The sequence below is a fragment of the Uloborus diversus genome, chromosome 10 (assembly GCF_026930045.1).
Source record: "Uloborus diversus isolate 005 chromosome 10, Udiv.v.3.1, whole genome shotgun sequence".
In the NCBI taxonomy this organism is placed as follows: domain Eukaryota; kingdom Metazoa; phylum Arthropoda; class Arachnida; order Araneae; family Uloboridae; genus Uloborus; species Uloborus diversus.
In genome coordinates, this window is record NC_072740.1 from 9703223 (window position 1) to 9725130 (window position 21908).

A 21908-nucleotide genomic window follows, 5' to 3' on the forward strand; every position below is an offset into this window, starting at 1 on the left:
AATGAAGCTAGTTTTCTTGAAGGATTAGAAATGTGAGAACATTCGTAAAAGAGTAATAGTTAATGGCTTTCTTTAAAAACAAAATAGAGAAATTCGAACTGTTTCTTATTGCTGAGTTTTTATAAAAAGATAAGAAAGAGTGTGTTTTTTTTAATTCTAAAACTGGAGCTTTTTTTAAAATAAAGAGTAGTTCAAGGAAAACAAACCACAATAGTTAATGCAACATACTAGAGCATGCAGTTCTGCCTTAGACCTGGCTTAGGGGTGGTAACTTACTGCTAAACCTCAATATTGTTTTTCAAAAAATAGGATTTTCTCGACACGAATTTATAAAGCGCAAAGCCGTTTGACAGAATTTCTAAAATGGAGAAAAATTGAAATTCAATTTCTTGCTTTGAAACAAAGATAAAACATATTTCTGAAAAGGGGTTGTTTTGAAACTAGGAAAATAAGAAAAACTGCTGGGCTAAAATTTTATAGTCAAGGAGAAAATACGAAACTTGTTTACTAGTAATAAAAATATAAACCGAAAGTCATTTATCACTCCGAAAAAAATCATTTTCTTGAAAGAAGATTAATAAAACGAAATGGTGGTTGAACTAAATTTTAAAAAGTTAACGGAACATAAATTACTTTCTTAAGCGGAAACTAAGATTTCATTCAATTTATGAAGAGTTGTAATGTTCTAAACTAAGCTCTCTCTAACATAAATTTGTAGTGTTTCTACTTCTATTAAATCTTATTAAAGAAAAACTTTCGGAAACTTTGATAAAACTGCAACATAGTGAATAAAAGAAAAATCGGTTCTGTCGTATTTCTCAATGAAAATATTTGAATTCATTAATGAAAATATGTGTTTAATCTTAATCAATTATATGTATGCTTCGTTATTTGTTACAACTTGTTGCCATCTTTCAAGTAACCTATGATTTCCTGTTTTGTAGAAGTTCTCGTCCTTGGAGTTAAAATAGTCAGCAAGTGCCTTAGAAACACTTTCAAAAGACTCATTTTTTTCCCGTTAGATAATTTTGCAGAGATTTGAACACGTAATAATCAGATGGTGCAATGTCAAGTGAATACGGTGGCTGACTAAGGACTTCCCATCCTTCCACATTTAGTTTTTGATGTGTCACCATTGCAGTATGCGGTCGAGTATTATCGTGGTGGAACACTATTCCTTTTCTTGACGCTAATGCTGGCGTTTGTACTTTGATAGCTGCATTCAAGTTATCCAGCTAGTTGCGGTACAGATCCGCGTTGATGGGTTTTCCCTGTTTCAGCAACTCGTAGTACACTGGACCATTCCTGTCCCACAACAATCAAAACAGTAATTTTCGTTGATGAATACTTGATTTTGGAACAATTCGAATATTTTCTTGAAATTACGACATAACTTTCATTTCTTTAAAATGCTACAGAACGTTCCCTCCAACCTAATATTTTTCACTCTAATTACGTTACTACAATTATGTTTTCTATAAAAGCACTCAAAATATGTGTTTTTTTCCTCATCTCAGAATTGCTAATATATTTTACCCCGTGACAAGATTTATTTAAGATAGGTTTACATTTTGCTCATCGTACGATTATGCAATGGTACAAATACATGAATTCAAAACAAGCACAAAAGGACCGCGATATTTAATCGTTATAACCGAATGCTCGTAGAAAACTGGCTCGTGAAAAAATCATAAAAATACTTAAATGCTTGCTTTGTTAGTTCTTTATTTCTGTACAGTACCAGAGAAGTTGGTCAATTTGCTTTGAACTGTGTTATAATCGTTTTTTTCTTTTAATAATGCTTTTTAAGAAATACTCCTGTTCCGGAAAACATAATTTTGAACCCCTGGCTTCAAGAAAAGTTTGAACTTTTTTTGCACATCAAAAGCCATTAAATAGCTTGCAATTCTTCATATTTGTCGTTATCATTGTCACTTTTGTTATTTTTTTCATTTTCTTTAGCATAAATTCGAGCTACAATTTCCTCAAAAGTGTATATCGAAAGTGACAATATCGGCCGTCAATAAATGTATAATTTCCAAATGCTTTTTACTCCACAAATTAAAAAAAAGTGCATCATCACTTGTCTTCAGTGTTTATGACTCATCACTAACTTTCTTTTGACTTCGGAACGTTAAAAGAATTTTTTACAGAAAGGATAAGCTGAGCTGAAAGTCAATAGAAATTTTATGAAGCACTAGGTACATATTGCTTACTTTAAATGGGGTTTGCTTGTTGAAAGCGAGTTTGGCTTCCTTAGACTTAACATTGTACAGACCAAGAGTTTGATTTCCTCGTTAAATCTTGGTTCTCGGTAGACCAGGGTTCGTTATAGGCGATTTCGGCTATAGAATGTATTTAAACCCTATATACAACCCTTGCAGTGCTTTCCAGACGTATTTTAAATCTTTATATTTCAGCAGAGGAGCTTGAGCTAACACATTTTTTACCTCCTTTAATTTTTAAATGCATCATTGTGTGTGCACAGAGGACAGACTAAAAACATGCGTAAAGCCTCTGATTTACGTCTGGCAACATTCGTATTCATTATGCTAATATAGTAATTTAATGGTATGATGGTAAATTTTAAAAATGTCTGTTCAAAAATTATCGAACAATAACACCCTTACCTTTCGCGAGCAAAAGTTTTCATACATTGTAAGGATTAACTATTTTAACTTTTCAACTCTGAAAACATTCTGAAACTATTAGTGACAATATAATAAATCATATGTAAGGCCGCAATCGGACACAAAACTAAGCTTTTTCTTACGAACTGCATATTAAATGGCGTAACTGCATTTCCCTACAACAAATACATTCAAAAAAATTTCAAATTCATAAAAATATTAACATCAAATATTAATACATTGTAAATTTATGTTTGTTTTCGTCATTCGTGACTAATTATGCTTTATTACCAAGCTCATTAAAATAATGATATAGATTTTCACTGATGATCAATTTCTGCTAATCATCCTGTTCATTAAATAAAGACTTTTAACTTCGATGAGTTGAAAAGTTGCTACTTTTCTGTGACCAATATAGCAGATGCAGATCTCTAATTACATTTCTAACTTTTAAAGTCATAAGATTGTTTAGGATAATAAATAACTACTGAATGTGTCAAACATTAATTAATCATTTGCTGGACAACATATTTATGCTAAATATTAACGCGAGAAAGTTAAATTCCTAGATATGTACCATTTACAAGTAGTCCAAACAATCCAGACATTTGTGATTAATATTTTCATTGAACAAATTGCTTGCCAATTGAGAAATATAAGAACAATCATAACAAATGTCAATTATCGTGTGAGGTCAAAGACTTCATTAACTACATAAGCGGTTCTCTGGATCTTAGAATTCACAACCCAGTTATTACTCATAATTATTATTGCGTCCCTGCATGAAATAATATTCTTAATCGTAATTTATTCCAGTATTTTGATGATAAAACTACACTCAAACTTAAACAAAACTCTGCACGTTTAGGTGCACCGTTATAGATTTATTTTATCTTAATTTAAATAATATATCCCTCCTTCTTTCATTAAATGATATTGCATTGTAATATGTTTTTACTCAATTCTTTATCATAATAGCTAAATTTATATCCATTCATAAAACCTCACTTATTGAGAATGTTTGCCATAAAACAGAAGGGGAGACTTGGGAGGTTTGACCCATAGGGTGACTTGACCCATGGGGATTTTTCTATGAGAAGGATGTTTAGGGAAAATTTATTCATATTATTGGTTGACCAATCACACAACAATATTTTGCAGGGCAAAGTCGTTCCAGAATTATCAGTGGTTTGCAGGAAACCCAGTGTAAAAGGATACTGCACCCTTCAAGTAAAATTTGAAGATTTTAGAATTTGTTAAATTTTAACTTTCAGTTTTAAGGGAAATAATTTTAAAAGTATGCATGTTTTAGTCACTTTTCTAGCTATGTATTGCTATGCAGTAGTTTTATATAACTTTAATAACAGTTTCTAAAATGCAAGGTAAACAAAAGAAAGCTACCTAGGGAGCTTTGACCCAAGCTAACTAAAGAGACTTGACCCAAAGACTAACTTGATGTTTTTCCAATAAATTTTTATTTACGAAGTTAAACTATTTTGATTTAGGCCTAATGATTTTATTTTATTTAAGCAATAACTCTAGTATTGTGAATATGAAAGCCTGTTTTTTTTTTTTACTCATTTAACTAAAATATTTAACATTTTGGTTCATAAATTATTTTTATTTGACTAATAACTAAACTACTAATAATCTTCAAGCCCAATGATTTGTTACTTAATAAATAATTACTTTTTAGTTCTCCTTTTTTTTCAATTCACACTTTTAATATCCTAACTCTGCATACGACCAATTTTGCTTTGATGGTATGCATTTAGGACTAACTGATTTAGAGTTAGAGTTCATGCAGGTTAAACGTTAAAGTGCTGTATACTGTTTACATAGCTCAAGAAACTCGACGTGCACATGCTGTCTAAAATGTGTTAAGGGCCTCAAAATTTGAAGCAACTGTATTCTGCTATTAACTTTAATAACCAGTTTATACATATTTTTTCAACTGTTCTGCATTTTCCTGCTATAAGTTAATGTTATATTCGCAAGTAACTTATTTTAATTCGAGTTCAGTATATGAAATCATCCACTTTAGATGACGTTTTTAAATTAAGAATGGCAGGAAGATTGTTAAAAATTTAATTTATCGTAAGTTATCAGTTTTGCTCTTGAATGGAGTCTTATTTGACACCTTGCTTGCTTAGAGTTCTTATGAATTTCTTCCATGGAAGAAATTATGTTTTTAGAGTCAAATCGCAATCCAAATGAAAGTACGAAAATATTGTTGGCATGGATAGTGTTCGAGACGCAGAGCGAGATTAAAATGACCGTTACTTACATTATTCTTTAACTATTTCAGATGATAAGCCTCAATTCTGAAGTCCTGCCTCAATATCGACAAGAAGCTCCAAAAACCCCGCCTCACATTCTCCTACACTATTGCGCCTTTAAAGCCATCTGGGACTGGGTGATCCTCTGCTTAACCTTCTACACAGCCATCATGGTCCCTTATAACGTGGCCTTCAAGAACAAGACTTCTGAGGACGTGTCCCTGCTTGTCTTGGACAGCATCGTTGACGTCATCTTCTTCATCGACATCGTCCTCAACTTCCATACAACGTTCGTGGGACCCGGAGGGGAAGTTGTTTCGGACCCCAAGATCATCCGCATGAACTACATGCGCAGTTGGTTTATCATCGATCTCCTCTCCTGTCTGCCTTATGATGTGTTCAATGCCTTCGACCACGACGACGACGTAAGATAACATAAAACACATCTTGCCGTTTTTGTATACATAATTACTTTTGCATTCAAGAATCAGTGAAACCGTGAAACATTCTTTTTTTTTTATTGCTAGTACACTAAAAAATTGAGTGAGCTTTTAAAAACCATTATATGGTGCAAATTTTCTAGTTGAACCAATACTTTAGATAATTTTAAGTCCAAGTTCATGCTGCTTTCACCAATGATTGGTGCACTAATTTGAAAACGCAAATAGTGCAACCAGTTACTTTAACCATTATGAGTTCGATACCAGTTTAAAAGGTGACCATTTTACTTAAGTGATACCTGTCCTGGCTTACCTACAGCCGTCTAGTAGCGTAGAAAGTCTAGATAGCTGATCCCTTGCTTTACACTTCAATTTTAAATTCGAAACATTGAAAAACGTTTTGGTGTTGTGCACCAAAAGAACTGTGCCACTGTGAAAGATGGAGCGTAATTTTATTCCAAGTTGATGCTTACTTGTGTATAACTCACCAAAATACGTACAGTAAAGAACCATATTTTGTTGTCTGCCCCTTTCTTAGTGCAAAGTACAACCAAATTTTTTACAGTGCAGTGTAATTTGTTCTTCAAAGCACTCAATGCCATTGCCTGTTAAAGAACCAGAAAATCACGCATAGTAGTGTAGTGGTGGTAAATTTAGTACGTCGAATAGTGTCTCCTTATTTTTATGGAGGATGACAAAACTTGCATGAAAAAATGTCGGAAATGATAGTTTTCTGCTTTCACCTTGGCACATGTCATGTATATTCTTCCCCTTTAGCTTTATAAAATAGTTTTTAAAACAATAACTATCCTCACATCCAAACTAAATTTTAGCATTTTTGGCTAGTCATAGGAAATTTTAAGTGAAATGTTGTTCTGTTTTCGAATAAAATGGATAAAATGTTCTTTACCGTTTTCTTCAACGACATCTCATTTTCATTATCCTTCTTGAAAAGCATTGTTACTCTTAATTACAAGAATAGGTGAAGTAGTAAAATGTACCAGGCCTCCTTAACGTTAGCGATACTTTTCATGTTTGTTGTTTTTATAAAATTATTTGTTCTTACATAAAATATCCAGAAAACATTTCCATTATTTTAGTTTTATCTAGTTTCACGTCCTTTTTTTCATGAATATCCCCCCAGTACTCCATTCAAGAAATATTTATTAGTTCATTCTTGTAGAAACGCTTTTACATTTTCACTCATAACTTCACACTGCCCAAACCGAAAAGTAAGACTTTTTTTTTCTTTTACTGCATTTAAGTTTGGGACGCCTTATTATCATTAGTCATGTTTGTGTAACTCTTGCATATACATGAACATCTATAACCATGAACTTTGCTCGAAAAAATATATGTATAGCAGTGAATTGCATAAAATTATACGAAAGGTTGCAATTTAAAACTAAATTCATAACTAAAGCTACAAACATTCATCAAATGCCTCACATGGTTTCATGAAACTTAGATGTAGCTTTTCATGATTAAAATTCTTAAAGAAAAAATGTGTTCTTCTGATACATAATTTAGAGCAGGTTTTAATGTTTCTTCTTTTGATTTACTTAAGCGAATAATTATCTACAACATTTTTAAAAACTGAAATTTACAATGCTTGATTTTGAATCTAGTAGACTTCTCTTGAACTATGTTTTATAATTCATGCTTTGTTATACATACTGTTTATATTAATTATTTTTAAAATTTATGAACTAAAATGTATTTCATTTAGTACTTGTTTCTTTCTAAATTACCTATCCCTCGAAACACCTGTGAAAATTCGCATGTAATGTTCAAAAGTATCAAAAAGTCTTCGAACTTCATAAGTTCTGATTAATTGGGTCCAGTACTGATCAACACTAGTTAAAATCCTAATTAATTGGAGCGCTAATAGACTGTGACTAACTTACGGAAAAAAATCCACTTCCAACTATTACATTCTGTATGCTTTGTCTTTAATCCATCATTTCATTAGTCACTAACAAAAAAACATTGAACAATTATCAATCCTTAGAGATGCTATGATAATTACACTAGTTTACTTCATTTTTAGGCATAAACTGCTGGTTTGTCAGCTATTAGAAAAACAATTGCTCATTGTACTTGAGTATTATAGTTAGTATTATTGATAGATCCGTTACAGCTCAAATATATTTAGTAAAAACTGAATGTATTGCTTTGCATAAAGTGATTGTAGTTACATATCGTAAATTTAAAAAACGTGCTTTTCTCTTACAGCAAGGTATAGGTAGTTTATTTAGTGCCCTAAAAGTGGTGAGACTCCTACGGCTAGGCCGAGTAGTGAGAAAATTGGACAGATATCTTGAGTATGGAGCCGCCATGCTTATCCTACTTCTGTGTTTCTATATGCTGGTGGCTCATTGGCTTGCGTGTATATGGTACAGCATAGGCCGCAGTGACGCTGAGAACGGCTTTGTGCACAGTTGGCTTTGGAAACTCTCTAATATAACCGGAAAGCATTTCTATTACAAATCAAGCTCCAATCCTCTATCAAACAGCACTCATGAACTGACGAAAGGACCACTACGTGGTACGATGTATGTAACAGCTTTGTACTTCACCATGACTTGCATGACCAGTGTAGGTTTTGGGAATGTTGCAGCTGAGACGGACAACGAGAAAGCGTTCACGATCTGCATGATGATTATTGGAGGTACATAAAAAGATTTAATTCTGTTTTTGTGGTTTTGAAATGAAACGTACACTATTTATATATACAGTTGGCTCTCTGTTTAACGACTGTCAAGGGACCACAAAAAATCGTCCTTAAGTAGAAAACGTCCTTAAACAGAATGCTTTAAACACTACAGTGGACCTTGTAAAAAAACAGTCGAAAACTTTGTATTATGGAATGAGTAAAAAGACAACAACGTGCATAAAGTACAAATAAAGTAATAAAAAACTCTATTTTATTACTTTACTTACTCTTTTTAACTCTATTTTATTACTTTATTTGTACTTTATGCAATTTGTTGTCGTTTTACTCACTACGTGGACCATTTGGGACCGTGAAAAGCCGTCGTTAAATAGAGAAAGTCGTTAAATAGAGCGTCGTTAAACAGAGAGCCAACTGTACTTTTCTTCTCTAACGTGTCTTCTTTGAAGGTTTGAAAGCTTAAAAGGTGACCTTAAGTGAAGAGACGAACAATTTAATGTTTATTACATTGATATGTTGCTTCATATCTTTGATTATTTTTCATATAGGGTAACGGCCCCAGTAACAGACATGCTTAAGACATTGCACTCAGGTTAACTCGATTTTCTGAGCCGATTAGAGCATTTAGACATTTTGAACTATTTTTCTCTCATGCAACTACATCTCATCTAACTTTTGGCTGCTTCTGAATCCTCCGAATTAGTTAATTATATTTTTATTTGCTCAATCTCGAAAAAAGTCCGACCCCCCAGTAACAGACACCGAACAGTCTAATGATATCCAGTAACAGATATGATAAGTAATGGACAAAATTCCGTTTTTCTCTTCAAAACGTGCAGAAGTTCTTTATTTTTAGGACTAGAGCCTAATTAAATTTAAATGAACATGAAACACAAGCTGTCCTCGTGGTGGCTGTTCATAACCATCCCCCTACTGCCTTGGAAATACCAACTGGCTCATAAAATTCACTCTAATAAACTCTAGATGTCTACACCGTATTTTTGGGCCGCAGCAACATCAGTTTTATCCACCTAAAGGGCTTATTATTTAAATCCTAACTTATTTCAGTCTGTTTCTTGAACCCATTGATAACTACTGATTACCATTACCATATATCATTTACGATTTAATAGTGATATTTTCTAATAAGTAGTACGTAACGTATTTTATTTCAGAATGGTTAGTGAATATTTTTCTGTAGTTTCTTGTAAATTGAATGCTAATGCTTTAGTAGCCATGGTTGCAGGTGAATCTGATCCAACCTCGTTCTAATTTAACAGGCTTCGTTGCATCTTTAGGACCTTTCAGGTAGAATTAGGTCCAAGGAATTATAAAGCTGAGTTTTGCAACGTATGTCGCATATGAAACCAACAAAACCATTCTTTCAATCATATAAATATTAAATGATCAAACCATTATATTCTGCACTTACACCATTTTAACTATACTAGTTTACTAATTCTTTAAATTGCTTCAACCAATTGTCAGGGAATTTTTTTTTTTTTTTTTTTTGGTATCATATCGGAATCGGGTAATGAACCACACGTTTTAGAAACAATCGGCTATTTCACATTTGATCATCAATGTATACATGATAGTGTAATATTCAAAAATCCCCCTTTTCTTCATTATCCTTTTAAAGTTTGATATTTTAAGAAGATGATTTTCAACAAATATTTATGCTTTTTTTTTTTTTTTTTGGAATAAATTTGAATGCTCTGGTTTGACCAGTTATGGTCACACTCACTTAGTTAAAACACTTATTTTTCTTACAATATAATCATATTTTAACTTACCAATTCGAGCAACATTAAAATTTAAAAAATGGATAAATGACAAATCACTTTCGGAAGATTCGTGTAAACTACAACAACAAAAATAAATAAAACTATTCTACTGCTGAATTTTCTACTTACCATCTGGAAAATTTAGCTTATGTTTTATCTTCGATTCTTGGTAATAATTTTAAGTAAGAATGGCCAAAAAAAAAAAAATGCCACATGCATATAACATGATCATGTGTGCCATAACTGAAATACTTAATTTTACTTGACTAGTTATGGGCACATCAGCTGAAAATGATCTTAAGTATCTTAGTTAATGGAAAAAATATACCTATACGATAGAAAACAGTTAAGGAATGAGTACCTACCAATAAAACTGCAATTTCATGAGAAACAGCAACGTCAGGTTTTTAAGAAAAAACCCTTTAAAAACTCAAATGATAATAAAATTGCATTTTCCTTTTTCAACAGTTTTTCCAAACATAGATAAACCTTATTTTTGGAAAGAATAATGTTATTTTGCTATAGACGCTTTAAGACGCTATTTTGAGAATCCACTGATGGCGTTCCTGGCATATCGGTTACAAACTTGATGTTTACAATACAAGACAAATCTGCCCATCACTGGTTTGATGCCCACAACTAGTCATTTACCCTACCCTTTATTATTATTTTTTGAAGGTTGAAAATATTACACACAGCTAACTGCATCATTAAATAATTCTGAAGTTACTGTTTGAAACTTATTTTTGAAGTCGTTGAGAGTGCTCTTACTACATCATAATATTATATGCAATATTATAAATGATAACAAACGTTAAGGCGTTTTGAAGTACAAAAGGAGACACTTAAAAACTTGATTAAACACTTTGAAACAGTATTATGCTGCATTAAAGTTACACGACTTTTACTGAAATAAATTATTTTGCATCTAAATTCTGGCTTGAGTAAATAGCTTATTTTAAATGGATTTTATAATGGAATCAGTTTTGTTGAAAGGACGTAAGTCAACTAACGAACAGTGTTGACTTACTCCTTTTTAACAAAAAGCGATTTAATTAGACTTTCTTAATTTCGAATAAACATACATTGATTTAAAAATGTACCTACAAACAGAATAAATTATTAAAATTGCGTAAAGCAGTTTAAAAAAAAGAAGTTGCGTTTCATAGGGAATAAATGTAATAATTTTTAAAAAAGAGTTTTAAAAGCTCCAAAATAAAATTGGGAAGAGCTTTGATAACTTGCCAATGATTTTGAGTGAGGATTTCATTATTAACTTCTCAGAAAATAAAAATGCACCATTAATTGCATTTTTAAGAAGATAATTTAATTTTTAACGATGTTCAATTTTTGAAATCTTAGCACAACGAGATACAAAACTACAATTAATAGTCTTTACAAGATATTTAAATAGATTTAAATCAAGATTTTTATTTCCTATTTTAGTTACCACAAACCTATAATATCAGTTTTGGAATACAATGATAATAATGATAATGATCAAAGCGTAAAAAAATCATGATATTTTTTTTAATAAAAAAATGGAGTTTTTTGATTTAAATCAGATTTTTTATTGAATTATTTTTTTTTTCGAAATGAACCGCGAATTATCTGGCATGCCTTAAAATTTGAATTTACGGCATGATGGTCAATCTCACGGCATGTCGGCTAAAGAGTGGTAATACAGTAAATTGATTACGTGGAAAGTTCACTATGTGTATTGTTTATTATTTTTATGCATAGAAAACTTAATAACGCAAACTAAGAATTCATTTTCAAATATTTCTTACATTTGTATCAATATTTACTTTATAAATGAACGGAAATAAAATCATAATAAAATGTATATAATTGATGCTCGGATTGCTGATAAACGTGAAAACTAGACCGTAGCTGATATTTTTAATTTACAAATTATAAAATTTAAATTTTTTAAACTACAATTAATTTTAAATGAAAATTAAACACACACTCACCACACAAACACATGCGCGCGTCCACAAACACACCAAATTTAATAGCAGTTTGCCTTTATTATTACAGTGAAGCACCGTTTATACGTTTCTCTTTTATACGTTTTTATCAATTATACGTTTTTAAAATTGGTCCCTGCAAAGTCTAATACACATTAACCTATACCTATTATACGTTTTTTTCGTACGCTTTTTTCATACAGTCCCTTCAAAAACGTATAAACGGTGCTTCACTGTATTATTTTTTTATTTTAGACTGAGCAAGCAGATAGTAAAGAATGGTTAGTAAGAACATTATGAATTATGAGTAATACATTTATGGAGCATGAGTTTAAAAAAATATCATATGCTAATGTGTGTTTGTTTTGCACATTTCGAAATTCGTTTAATTTTTCAATAACTACATAAATTATCGGCATAAGAACCAGTCATTTTTATGTGCTTTGATTATAAATTTAACATTGAAATTAGATGACATTATGTAAGAAAATAATTTGTGTGTGTGAAAATAATATTTAACGCGGTTATCTCTTCCAGCCCTTTTATATGCCACCATTTTCGGGCATGTGACAACCATCATTCAACAGATGACATCGGTAACTGCAAGGTACCATGAAATGTTAAACAACGTGCGCGAGTTTATGAAGCTACATGAAGTTCCAAAAGCCCTTAGTGAAAGAGTTATGGACTATGTAGTATCTACTTGGGCCATGAGTAAAGGGATTGATACAAAGAAGGTAAACAAAGCAATTCTTAAAATATTTATAAATCAGTGACATATCTTCGATTTTTTCCGAGTAAGGGTAAATCTTCAAACTACCGAATTTGCCCATCAGTCTTCAAGTTATTGCATTAATAATCAACGAAACAGTGCAGAAATAGGGTAAATTTGCCACCGCCTTCTAGAAATTACCGCCCGGGCAAGGCCCCCGGATATCTCTTCTCTAAATTTAGCACTGTTTATACTTATGTACGCTTATTAAAAAGAAATTGGAAAACCCAATTTTATCAGTAGGTTATGTTACTGCTTACTGGAAGCAAAAATTCGGCACAATGTTCAGTGCGTCGAACGATTTGAAAATTTTAATATTTGAAATGCAAATTTCCTTTCAAATTTTAAGTTTTAAAATTATTTGCGGGCTAAATATTGTAATATAATCCAATATATGAGTCCAAAATAATATTATATATATATATATATATATATATATATATATATATATATATATATATATATATATATATATATATATATATATATATATATATATATATATATATATATATATATATATATTAGGGTGGTTCTTATTTTTGAAGTTGAAGGTATTTTACGCGACTCCCCAGAATTTGTTCCATTATACAAATAAATGATCCTTGCAAAATTTTAAGTCAAACAGTGAATCTTACGTTTTATATTTAAAGTAATTTTGAACCTAAATAGATACTGTTACTTCCAGACAGACCATTCTCTCACTTTTATTCTGTAAGTTTTTACATGTTACAGAGGGTACATGTACACCAATGGCCTTTTGTCAGGCATAGCACTCTTCTGTACTCGTTCCAAACCAAGTTGCGGAGATTTTTACTTACCACCAAGATGGAAACAAAGGATTCCAAAGGCCATTAATGAATGATCTTTGACAACAACAAATTGCCTCCTTCAGGCTTTAGGAGTGAGATTTACAAAATTTCCTGTGTCTGTAATAGGTGTGGCAAATATGGTTGATGTGTTTCAATGCTATAAATATAAGTAATGGCAATTATATTTTAATCTCATGTTCTTTAGTTTTAAATATACTTGAATATTTATGCAATTTTTAATTTTTAAAAATATAAATTTCGAAAAATCTTCGATTCCTCTAACATAAAAATATACTATATTTTCAATATCTAAAGCATTCGTTTAAAAAAAAAATCGAGATCGGAATAATTTAAAAATCTATACTTTGAATTAATTTTCTTCTATTTCAGTACATGGTACTTTATTATCATCAAATTCTTCTTGCTATTCACAAGATTTAGAAACTGAAATGGGTGTATGTCCTAACCTGTTAAACCTTTTTAAAACAACGTAAAAAAGCTAGGCAACTATTGATATCTGCTCATCTTTTAGCACTGTTAGACAAGTGCCATAAAATGAATAAAGATTCTGTTCATTTATTAACAGCCTATGTAGGTGCAGTAAATTTAAATCCAAATGACTTTGTGATCAATCGTACATCAATTAAGAGAGCAAGAGAAAATCTTCGATAGGTATATCAAATTTTATGAATCTAAATTTAGATTTTGTAGTTATTCACTGGAATACAAAGCTACATCCAGAGGTAACTGAAAAAAGAACGCCAATAGGCTTACCGTGATGGCTTCAGGTCCCAATATTGAACAGCTTCGGAATTCCTGAGATACCTTCTGGTGCTGGCCTTGAAATTTCTTCAGTTGTACAGGATATCTTGGATGATTGCTCTTTATTGCTAACTGTTCAAGCTGTAGTATTTGATGAAACGGCTTGCATATCGGCAGTATAAATTGTGCTTGTAATTTTTTAGAGCAAAAACTGAACGGTGATATATTACATTTGGATTGCCATCATCATGCAATTCAAATTTTAATGCAAAGTATCTTCAAAGAAGTTCTTGCCTCTCTTAGTTCTAGACCCAATATTTCATTATTTAAGTTCTTCAAAATTTCGTGGAAAGATCTTCATCATTTAGAAATTATAACATTTCAATCAAGTACACATACCACTAAAATTCTAAAATATGAAGTTGATGACAGATTATTTTTCGTAAAAATTGGAATTGAGATAGATCTTTCCCTTTAAGATTACAGAGAGTTCTCATAACTTGTAACAATATTTCATGGTGAAGTCACTCCTAGAGAGATACGTTTTCGGCAACTTGGAGCTTATCCCTGAGCCAGTGGGTGGCAAAAGGAATTTATTGTTTGAAATTTATACATTTCGGAAAGAATTCAAATTTACCCTGCATGAAGAGAAAGCCCTTAAATGCTGTTTCACAGTTATATGCTGCATGAAGATATGTTTCTTTTTTCTTTTTTTTTTTTGCAGCAACCTAATCGAGGCTCCTTTAAATAATATAATGGGTCTAAAATACAAGCAGCGTACAAAAATGATGACAAACATGCAGCATAAGCAGTGATTGGAAAATTCATAAATCACTTATGGTATTTAGGGAATGAACTAGTAGCTTTGTCCGTATTGGATGAAAGAATATACATTTTAAAGATAGGAAAAGACTAGTCCAAAAAAGGTTTGCTGATAAGAAAGGTGTGCCTGATGACTGTAAAAAAAAAAATCAGATAACAGTAGATGATTTGGAATACTTTCTTAGTAAAGATCGTCCTTCTTTATAGAATTAATTACAAGTCAATAAAACTGTTTGATAGATTACAAATAACAATTTTTCCTACTTGATTCTGATTCATTGGGAAACGAAGGAAGCTATTTAAAGAAAAGAGATATTGCTAAAATGCTGAAGGTTTTGATGATACAAGGTAAAGAGGGGCACAATTAATCGAACAATTTTACAACAAATTTACTAAAGATGAGTGACAAAAGCAACTAATTTTGCAGACAGTCCAAGACTATCGGGAAAAAAAAAGATCGAGATACAACGAGAAAAGCGTACGATTAAGGAAAAGTTTCGAAAGCATTATTTCATTCTTATTCAATGTAAAATCTTTATATGATATGAAGTAATTAAAAAGATTAGTTTTAGTGCTACCTCACTGTAAAAATATTATAACCTAGGAGAAACGATGAACTGGGTCTGAAGAAAAAACTCGAGATTTGTGCGAAAATTCTCAAAAGTGTTAAAGTTCAACGTCCTAGGGTCACGTGTTATTATTGACCGATCAAGTTCAAATTTTGCACACGTTACTTTTTATCATAGTGTCACAAAACTAGGGGGCGTCACTTGTTGAATTCCGAAAAAAAAATCCCATATAAATAAGGACCACCCTTATATATATATAAATACATATATATATATATATATATATATATATATATATATATATATATATATATATATATATATATATATATATATATAAACCCATTGAATTTAAATATTTGTCCAGTGTTTGGAAAGGTTGTGGCAGTAATGCAACGAGAAATTAGAACCTAAGCAGTCAGTACACACTCTCATTTGACTGGTGATGCAAGTTGAATCCACAGAATAATCACTAATCAGAGGCCAACCTTAATGTAAATTCCAATGTATTCAAAAATCGCGTTTAGTGCCTCGAGTAGAGGGAAGTGTGCTTCTTCCACCGATTTTTTTCCGTTATACGTCAATTGCGTTGCTCCCTATTTCAGGCTATTACAGTTAAAGATTTGACTATTTCGCTTTCAAAACGCAATTTAAGTAGTTAGAAATAATAGTAAATTTCCTCTACGGACTATGAATTTTTTTCAATAGACATAAAATTGCATTGTTTAAACAAAATTGTCATTAATTAAAATTTTGCTTACAGAAAGCAATTTTATATTATTGGAGGTAATTTAATGTACCGCAATTTCGTAATGCTCTATTCCTTGTTTTAAATTAGCTCTACAATTATATTTTTCTGTGTATAAAATATGATAAATGGTAAATAAAATGAATTTTGCTCTGATTAAGATCATCAACACTTAAAAATGCACTGAAAAAGTTAAAGATGTCTAGTTCATAATTTTAAGAACCACCTTGTCTTTTTTCACATTAGATACTTCGCTTAGCATTGCATCTTACTTTCAGTTTCTCCAAATCTCTAGCAAAACTTGTTCCTCAACTCAAGAAACTCAAGTTGAAACAAGTAACTTCATAAATTATTTTAAATTAGGTAACGTATTTCTCTCTAACTTTGTCTAACCTAGATATGGATTTTTTCCCTTTAACACTTCGTTATCCAAACAGGTCGTTCAATTTATTTTTATCACTTGAATTAATTTCTGCAGTACGAAATCCGGCATTATATTTTGCAAAACCGTTTTTTCGAGAGCTTTAACACTACTTTCATATCCGGATGACTGCTAACAACCCGTAGATTGGAGTGTGGAGTGTTGTCATCTTCAAAACTCCACGCCACTTCATGATTTTCCGTCCTGCATCTGACCGCGCTATAAGTATGGGGTTCCTTTTCTCATGTAGTTCATTTTTATGGAAAGCTTTTCAACTCGAGTGATGACGAAAATATTAAGTTAACTTTACGGGCAAAGAAAAAATATTATTAGTGTTATTTGTTGTGTAAATGCTAATAAAATGTCATGTACATATCGCCACATCAATCGTTTCGCTTAATATTAAGAGACTGCGACGGAAATTATTACTAATTAGGATGCTTTAAATTATTTGTTGGGTTAGTGACACTCCTTTCAAAGCAAAAACAGAAATAAGCACAAAGCAGAGTATTTTAATTTATGTGAAACACTAAAAAGCTATTTTCTTTTTTGTAATACGTTTGCACTTTTGTTCTTTTGTAACTCGCAAGCTAGAGCAGAGATTCAAAAGCGCTGTTATGAATGGAAAAAATTGACGGGTCCTACAAGGTTTTTATTTCTCCACTCAAAAAAAAAAAAGTCCTTAACGCTAATTTTGTGATCACTTTTCATAGTTGCTGTAATTTTTCTGAATGGTTTATCTACTCAATATGCAGGGCCGACGAAAAGCCGTGTCAGAGTCGGAAAATAGGGGCCCGACTAGGAGTCGGAGTACAGTATAAATTTTATGAGTTTTGTGAGAGGAGGGGGCTCCGTCGACCAAACTGAGAAGGGGCCCGTCTCGGTTTTCTGCGGCCCCGCTCATATATGTGATATTTACAATAAGTACTTTATCTTTGAATTAACATATCACGGCAAATAAATCACAATAAAAACCTTCTAATGAACTTTTGTAAGTTTTTTTATACCTAGTAATTTATTTTATTTTTTAATTTAATAACACTAGTTGGCGAAATTTTTTCACATTTTTTACCAGTTTACGGGTTGAAAGAGGTTGAGAAAAGCGAAGTCGAGCAAGAGGATTCTATGTAATAACATCGACTGTCCTTGCGAAATCGAACACATAATATTTCATTAAATTGAAATAATAAACCGGGATTTGAATTTCTCTTATAATTGCACTCATTCTTAAATTTCACTTTAATTTGCAACTGAAACTAGAATTTGTCTTCAGATACCAAAAGCATCCGTGCAATATCAAAATGGTATTAAATACATGGAAAATTTTTCATTGTCAATAACGAATCAACGAAACATTATAAAGTCCATGAATGTTACTTACAAAGACTATTCTTGCACAGTCTATGAGAGTGTGTGTATGAAAGCAGGTCTGCGGAGTTGGAAGAAAAATTGTCGACTCCGGCTCTTCGATTTAGAAACGTCCGAGTCCGACTTTTTTATTATTTATCTTCCCCCCCCCAAATCCCCCTTCGTCATGGGAAGGGGGGAAAACCTCTAAACAGAGATTGAAATATTAATTCATTTTTATGAAATTTTCGCGTTGCATTTTATGGTAAACCTAAGGTGTATACAACGTTAGAAATTCAATTTGAAAATCAAATTATCCAATAGTTGCGATTTCCAAAGTGATAAGACTTAAAAGTCCTATTTTAAAAAATCTGAATAGGATTAATTTGCTTTTAATGTTTAATTCGATTTCAAAAAAATACCGAAATGGAAGTGATTGGCATAAATATTTAATTGAAGCAAAAATTAGTACATTCTGCAAAGGAAACAAAGAAAAACAAAACAGAAACTGTTATAGGATTTCCGGTGCATTCTGACAATCAAGCGACTCAGACACAAGGCGCCATCTGTGGGTGAAACTGCACAAGTTTAACGTTTCAAAGTCTAATTATTTTATTCATGAAATACAGATAGTTTCACACCAGGAGCCAGGCCCGTGTCCAGGATTTCATAAAGGGAGGGGTTGAAACCTTTTCCCTTTGTAACTTCCGTTGTCAAAGGAAAACTAACTACGCGTGTTGAATAATTCATTTTAGTTCGATAACTACGTTTTTTTCAAATACGTTTTACGTTTTTTTTTAATGAAATCTTATTTGTACAGTTGAACATTTTGTAAAGGCACACATATTTCTTTTATGCCACCTCATTTTCCTTCTTTTTTTTTTTTTTTTCTTTTTTTTTCTTTTTTTTTTTTTTTTTTTTTTTTTTGCATCAAATAACATTGAACAGGAATTGAATGAAAATAAAAATTTTATTTAAAAAAAAATATTGCTGTTTCGCATGGAAACATTTTTCTACTGTGTGAAACGACTAATTCATCCAACACTAAAGGCGTACCATAAAAAAACAAAAAGCAAAGTAACCATTTTCCCTGCCCCTAAGTTTTTTTTTCTGGGGGGGGGGGGGGGGCTACGTCATTGTCTAATATTCTTTTAAAAAAATTTCCCCTGCATGCTTACAGCATTGCCGGACTCTCCAACCATTCCATTTTCTCAAGCACTTAGAAGCGAAGGTGCTTGGGAATCCTACAATTGAGGAAAATGTTAATTGTTAAAGTTGGGGAAATATTAAAGAGGGTGAATACTGTATCAGAGTTTAACTCTAAAATTAATTAAAACTTAAAATACGTTTTGGAAAATCGTTTAATGATTCATTGATTTTTTTTTTTTCAATGGGAGGGGTTTCACCCCTAAAACCCTCCCCTTGGACACGGCTCTGCCAGGAGCGTGTATAGGAATTAATTTCGGGAGCTGCCCACGCCAAATATTATGAGAAATTTTCAAATTTAAGTTTGAAAATATTAAAAGGTGGCACTGTCAGCCCCGCTTAATCGGGTTACGGATAAACGAATACCCCGCTTATACGAATAAAACTTCCCGGAACCGAATATTTCCCCATAGACGCAATGTTAAAGATCCCCGCTTAATCGAATACTTCCCCCGGATAATCAAATAATATTAACCAGCTTTCGCAAATATTTTTTCTGATTTTTAAAAAAAAATAAATTAAAAATAAATAAAGTAAGAAAAATTATTGACGTTAAAATGTAAAGTAATAGTTTTCTCGACAACGGGCAAAAAAACAGCAAGCATATTTTATCGAAACATTTCCACTATTCTATCAAATTTCCCCCTGTCTTTGCCATTACAAAAAAAAAAAAAAAAGATAGCGCAGTCGAGAATTGACTTAAATAACACAACAAAGAAATATACATAATTTAGACAATAACAAACTAGTTAAAATTAAATGTAAAACGCGGTAAGCGAGGAGGGAAAAAAGAGAGTCAGAAAATGCGTTTCTAAAAGACCATGAACAAGCTATCCCCTATTATGCACTATTTTTTGCAAAAAAAAAAAATAATAATGCAGTGAAAAAATATGGCAAAATAAAGATTTCTTAGCTAAAACTGCAAGTTACTTTTTATAGTTTTCATACGAACTTGAAATTAATTAAGAAACTATTTTGTCCTTTATCTTATTTCAAAAACTTTTTACCTAATATTAATTATTCGCTTCAAATAGCTATATTGATTTATTATTATTACGTTTCAAGACAAATGTTGTGAATTTAGAAAGGTAAATAAAATTTACCCGCTTAATCGAATAATATTTCTTAGAACCGACAATATTCGATTAAGCGGCGCAGACAGTATTAATATTATTTCGAGAGAGATATCAAGTGCCTTCAGCTCCTCCCTTTACGCCTGTTTTGCAAAAGATAAAAGAATAAAAATCCAATCTTTGATTAAAAATTAAAAATAGGCAAGGTTTTGCAACGTTTATTGTTTTCGAAAAATATTTTGAGATTAATTTTTGAAACTGTTTTTCAGAAATTTTGAAAAACACTAACGTTTATGAGTCAAGAACTCTATCTATTCACTCGATCATTAAAAACTCAAAAAAAAAAAACAAAAAAAAATGCCACTCATTTTTTACCTCCTTTTATATGGTAAAGGAAGTATTGTATTTTTGCGGAAAAAACTATCTCAGATTATGACCTAAATGTCCATGATGAACGCCCGAACTATATCTGTTTTGATGATCCCCGAGTTAATTACTGCGAGTTTTCTCGTGACGTCTGAATGTACATGTGTATGTACGTAAGTACGTGTTGCTGTAGAGATCAGAAACTGAGAAGTCGCAGAATTTGAGGGAGTGCGCTATTGATCCTGGAAGGAGAGTTATTTTTGCAGATTTCATTTCTAGCTCATTCTTCAAAAAGTATATCTTTTCTGTCGCACGTCTTTTACAGTAAATACTTAAAAGGACAATTCATTTAACAATGTTTTTAAATTTTATCAAAAATATATCTATTTAAACCTGCCAACATTTTTTAATAATTTTTATTGTAATATATTTTTGATTCACAACATGTGAGTTCTCACCTCCGTGACATGTCACACAAATGGTGTGACTGTTTATGTTGCTTAATAATAACTTGTTTCATTAAAAGTATACTTATTTATTTATATTTATTTCACAAGTGTCTCAAATACTGATTGTTTAAGTTTATTAAACTTCTTAATATTGTGTTTTATTTCGTTTTAGTAGGATAAGGAATTACATCAAACAATAAATTCTCGCCCCCGTTACCCAATAGCAAAATGCCATTTCTCATTAACAGATGGCAGTAATGACATCGAATTTTACTTCGCATGATACAAGGGAGCCCCCTAGTTTATTTTCAGCAATAAATAAGTTGAGATTTTTGTTAAGAAACAAGAAGATAGATTTTTTTTTAAAACGTAAGTGTGGTTATTGGGAATTCTTACCTACGTAAACTTGAATTTCAGACATGTAAATTAATGTAAAAAAAAAGAAGTACACATGTTTTCATACACTTAGCAAGTGCAGATTGTAACAACGAAGAAAAAAAATCCCAGAAACATGTATCTATTAGGTTAATAATTATGGAAAATTCCTCACCTCCGTGATAGACCTTATCAATGTCATTATTTTTGAGGTGAGAATAAATGATGGAGGGGGATTGTCATCAATTTTAGACAGTCTACAAAAATTTTAAATTACCAGTTTTTTTCTCAAATTTAATAATTTGAAAAAATACTAGTACTATACTATTTTTAACACAAATTTCAACTGAAAGGATAACTAAAATTTGCACAATTAACAAAATTACAAATTTGATTGTATATT

General features: G+C 31.4%; 1 protein-coding gene across 1 annotated transcript in view; it reads left to right on the plus strand.

Annotated features, from left to right (window-relative positions):
• The window catches only part of LOC129231646 (potassium voltage-gated channel protein eag-like), an 84096-nt gene that overhangs the window by 47418 nt on the left and 14770 nt on the right, over positions 1-21908 (plus strand). The window contains exons 7-9 of the mRNA XM_054866009.1: positions 4939-5334; positions 7585-8020; positions 12321-12520. Of these exons, the coding sequence (XP_054721984.1) occupies positions 4939-5334; positions 7585-8020; positions 12321-12520 (1032 nt within the window). The remainder of the gene's footprint in view (positions 1-4938; positions 5335-7584; positions 8021-12320; positions 12521-21908) is intronic.